This window comes from Myotis brandtii, unplaced genomic scaffold (assembly GCF_000412655.1).
Source record: "Myotis brandtii unplaced genomic scaffold, ASM41265v1 scaffold342, whole genome shotgun sequence".
In the NCBI taxonomy this organism is placed as follows: Eukaryota; Metazoa; Chordata; class Mammalia; order Chiroptera; family Vespertilionidae; genus Myotis; species Myotis brandtii.
This window is the reverse complement of record NW_005363166.1, coordinates 1,975-5,847: the sequence shown is the minus strand read 5'-3', so window position 1 is coordinate 5,847 and position 3,873 is coordinate 1,975. Positions and strand designations below refer to the sequence as shown.

At 45.2% G+C, this 3,873-nt stretch overlaps 1 protein-coding gene across 1 annotated transcript in view; it reads left to right on the top strand.

The window, feature by feature from the left end:
* Window positions 1–3,418, top strand: part of HMCES (5-hydroxymethylcytosine (hmC) binding, ES cell-specific) — an 11,917-nt gene extending 8,499 nt beyond the window's left edge. Inside the window, exons 4-5 of the mRNA XM_005871458.2 lie at window positions 827–1,019; window positions 2,607–3,418. Coding sequence (XP_005871520.2) covers window positions 827–1,019; window positions 2,607–2,843 — 430 coding nt within the window. The 3' untranslated portion in view covers window positions 2,844–3,418. The remainder of the gene's footprint in view (window positions 1–826; window positions 1,020–2,606) is intronic.
* Window positions 3,419–3,873: the final 455 nt, after the last annotated feature.

Below are 3,873 nucleotides of genomic sequence, written 5' to 3'. Positions count from 1 at the left end.
GAGTGTGGATGGGAGAGTTGGAAGGGGGGTCGGCCTCAGCGAATGTACCTCAAAACAATGTACCTCCCCCCGAGCTGCGTATCCCTCGGCCCGCCTGCGCCGCCCGACCGACACCCCCCCACTTCTTCTAACGCCCCTTCTTCACACTAGACTCGCCAGGCCGAAAACCAACTTCTGCACATGGGCCATGAAATTTCAATCGCACTGTACGTGATATAAACAACAGTTAGCTTTTACAGCAGTGCTCGGCAAACTGCGGCTCTTTGGCCCCTTGAGTGTGACTCTTCCACAAAATACCACGTGTGGACGAGCACGTACAGTGCGATTGAAACTTCGTGGCCCATGCACAGAAGTCGGTATTTTGTGTTAGAGCCACACTCAAGGGGCCAAAGAGCTGCATGTGGCTCGCGAGCCGCAGTTTGCCGACCACTGGATAGGTCTTTCTTACTGTAAATCTGTCATAGGTTGTAAGATTGGAGATTATTGTTGATAGACAAGTTTTTCAGGATCTGTTTCTCCTTTAATTGTAGGCTGGGGCATCATAGAAAAGTCACCAATTTGCTAATGTGTACACTGCAGTGCACTGGGTCCAGTCATAATTACTGTTCCCTGTCATTGCCATAAAACTTTATAAGCTGGCTCTCCTAGTGTTGAATTTCCATCTCTGTCAAGTTGTGGTCAAGGAGCACGTGGCAGCAATCAGCATGTAAGGCACAGAGGGAGGGCGAGCTTCTCCTCAGGATGATTTGTGCTCTCAACTAACTCAAGTCTCACTCCCTACCTTCACTTTGTCTCTTCTAACCAATGTTTTGACCTCACTGGCTAGGATGCCTGCCATATTAGATGGAGAGGAGGCAGTCTCTAAATGGCTTGATTTTGGTGAGGTCTCAACTCAGGAAGCTCTGAAATTAATCCAGACCTCAGAAAACATCACCTTCCATCCAGTCTCTACCGTGGTGAACAACTCCCGAAACAACACTCCTGAGTGTCTGGCTCCTGTTGGCTTAGAGGTCAAAAAGGTAGGGGTCTGTGACTCTGACAGTCTTTTTTGAGCTTTCTGTCTTCTGTCAGTTTAGCATTTTCTTTTAGGATATGGCCTTTTACAATCAGGGCCACCACCCAAAACTCACATTCCTTATCCATGGCCAGGGTGAGCAGAGCAGTGATTCAAAGCTGGCTGTAATTCAGAGTCCTCAGGAGAGCTCTTTCAAACGTAAATGCTAGACCCTATGTAGACCTACTGACTCAGTCACTATTCAGGACTGAGCTTGGATTTCTCTATCATTAAGAAGTTCTTTGCTAATAAGCTTGAGGGCTTCTACTCTAGAGGGTGATTGTGAGAAAGAAAAAAGAGCCCTTGACCATAATTGTATCTCTGTCCATAATTAACTGTGATTTTTTTTTTGTATCTTTTCACTTTATCTCTGCTTTCTATTATAATATTTTTTTAAAAAGAATAATAAAAAAAGGAAAAAAAAAGTTCTTTGCTAATAAGCTTGAGGGCTTCTACTCTAGAGGGTGATTGTGAGAAAGAAAAAAGAGCCCTTGACCATAATTGTATCTCTGTCCATAATTAACTGTGATTTTTTTTTTGTATCTTTTCACTTTATCTCTGCTTTCCCAACCACAAGTTGGAGGAGTTCCAATCTTTGTTCCCCTTCAGGACTATTTGAGAACACTCCTGCTATAAACATTAACTTCTTAGAGTTGGTAACGATCCTGTAGATGTATTTTGAAGGGAAATTGAACAAACAAATGGCCTGCAGTGGGAAAAGGAGCTCAGAGCAAAAAGCTGGCCCCTACTGTTTTTAGGTGCATAGAGGGATCTGAAGCAGGAATGGCTCTGAGTCTTCCAAGAATAGGCATCTTAGAATGCCGAGAGGTCTTAAGGACGACGATTGCAAGAGCACCCCCCATTTTTCCTTTTTTTTAAAGTTTTCCATATCCATAGTCAGTGTCATCTTTTTTTCTTTTGTCTCGTTTATCTGCAAACTCATGCAACCCCAATTAGATGTCTCTAAAAATGATTCATTTTGCACTAGACACTGCTCCATTTCTGCTGTGGTCTTTACACCAAAAGAATTCACATTTTGGTGAGGTAGCATTGTTGAATTCAGAACCTTCAGTGTGGGTTGGGGTGCAGTTAAGGGAAGCAGAAGAGCAGTGCTGGGCAAGCAGAGGCTGTGCAGAGAAGTTACATGGAGGGAAACAGCCTGTTCAGGCTTAGGCCAAATCCCTAATCTTAGAGGCTGTTTAAGCCCTGTCTCCCCAACTTCATCTCCCAACTCTGCCAGGTCCCAGTAAATACATTGTTTTCCCTGAGAATGCTTCATTCTCTGCATGTTTGAATGCCTGTCAGTGCTCTTCTGTGAATGGCCCCACATACCTCCATCAAGCCTTCTCTAAGAGTTACTCCCTACCCCCTACACCCTTGGAGTACACTCAGTTGCTCCTTTCTTCCCACTCCTGACTAGTGGGTCCTATCTGGCCCTTAGTAACAATTTATAAATCTGAGTCAGTACCTCATGCCTCTTCCCCTATTTCTTCCCTTGGAGTTGTCCTTTTCCCAAAAGCTTGAGCTAAATGTTTTTTCATCTTTTTCCTAGGAGTCCAAGGCAAGTGGCAGCAGCCAGAAGATGTTGCAGTGGCTGGCCACAAAGTCACCCAAAAAGGAAGACCCCAAAACACCCCAAAAGGCAGAGCCAGATGTGCCCCAGTGGTCCAGCCAGTTCCTGCAGAAGAGCCCATTCCCTACCAAGAGAGGAGGTGCAGGATGTCTGGAGCGATGGCTGAAACAGGAGAAGGAGGAAGAGCCAGTGGCCAAGCGACCTCACAACCAGTAATGCAGGACTTTGAGAGACCAAGGTCATGGTTTGCTGTACTAAATACTGTTGCTGATAACAGATTCTTTCATTGTGTGTATATGGATTTGCTTTGGGAGGAGGTAGCACAGTGTTAGTTAACAGCTGTGGGTTCATAGGGGAGTGGCTAACCTGGCTGGGACCAAGAACACACAGAGGGGATATGGGAGCCTGGAAGGGGAGCGTCCACCTCCATCACCTCATAGGGGTTCACTATGCCTGCAGCCCTATCTTGGTAGGACTGATGGAGCCTTCCTCAAAGCCTGATCCTGCTGGCAGTTCTCAGCACCTGACCTGGTGCTGCTTAGCCTTTGGGCTCTTTCAGTGTTTTGGAATTAAGTTCTTAACACATTATTTTTTTCTGAATAAATTAAATTTTATAAACTCTCTGCATTTCAAAAAATGCTATTGGTGGGGATAGTTCTGGGACTTACTATTTTGGGCTTTCTGTGGACAAAACTGCTTTTTTGGAAACAAACAAAAAAAGGCTTGGTGGCAGGGTTCTTTATTGAGTCTCTCAATAAAGTTGTTGGAAGTTGTCTGAATCTTTTAAAAAATCTTTATTATTGAAAGTACTAGTTGTCTGAATCCTTTAGTTTAAAGCCAACCTGACTGCCTGCCAAACACAAGGGACTGGGGGGAGAATGAGGTACAGGAGACAAGACCCTGCCTTACACAGGGAGCATAGAGTCTGGGTGAGGAGAAATCCTAGTCACAGCCCTCCAAGTCCTATGCAGATCCCCAGCCTCTGGGTAGAGCAGAGCACAGAGGGATGACTTGGGCTTGGGATGAAGGTTGGGAGCTGACCACCTGCCTGCCCTGGCCTGGTCAGAGCCCCTGTGATGATTTGCTCTGCAGGCTCCTCCTTGGCACTGAACTGCTTTATAGTTAGATATTAATTTGGGGTAGTTATCTGTTGTCCCTTTAGCCAAATTATTAATTCCATGAAAGCAGGGACCTCTTTTTCACTCTTTTATTTTCCCAGAGTTAACGGTAGGAGTGCAAATATTTG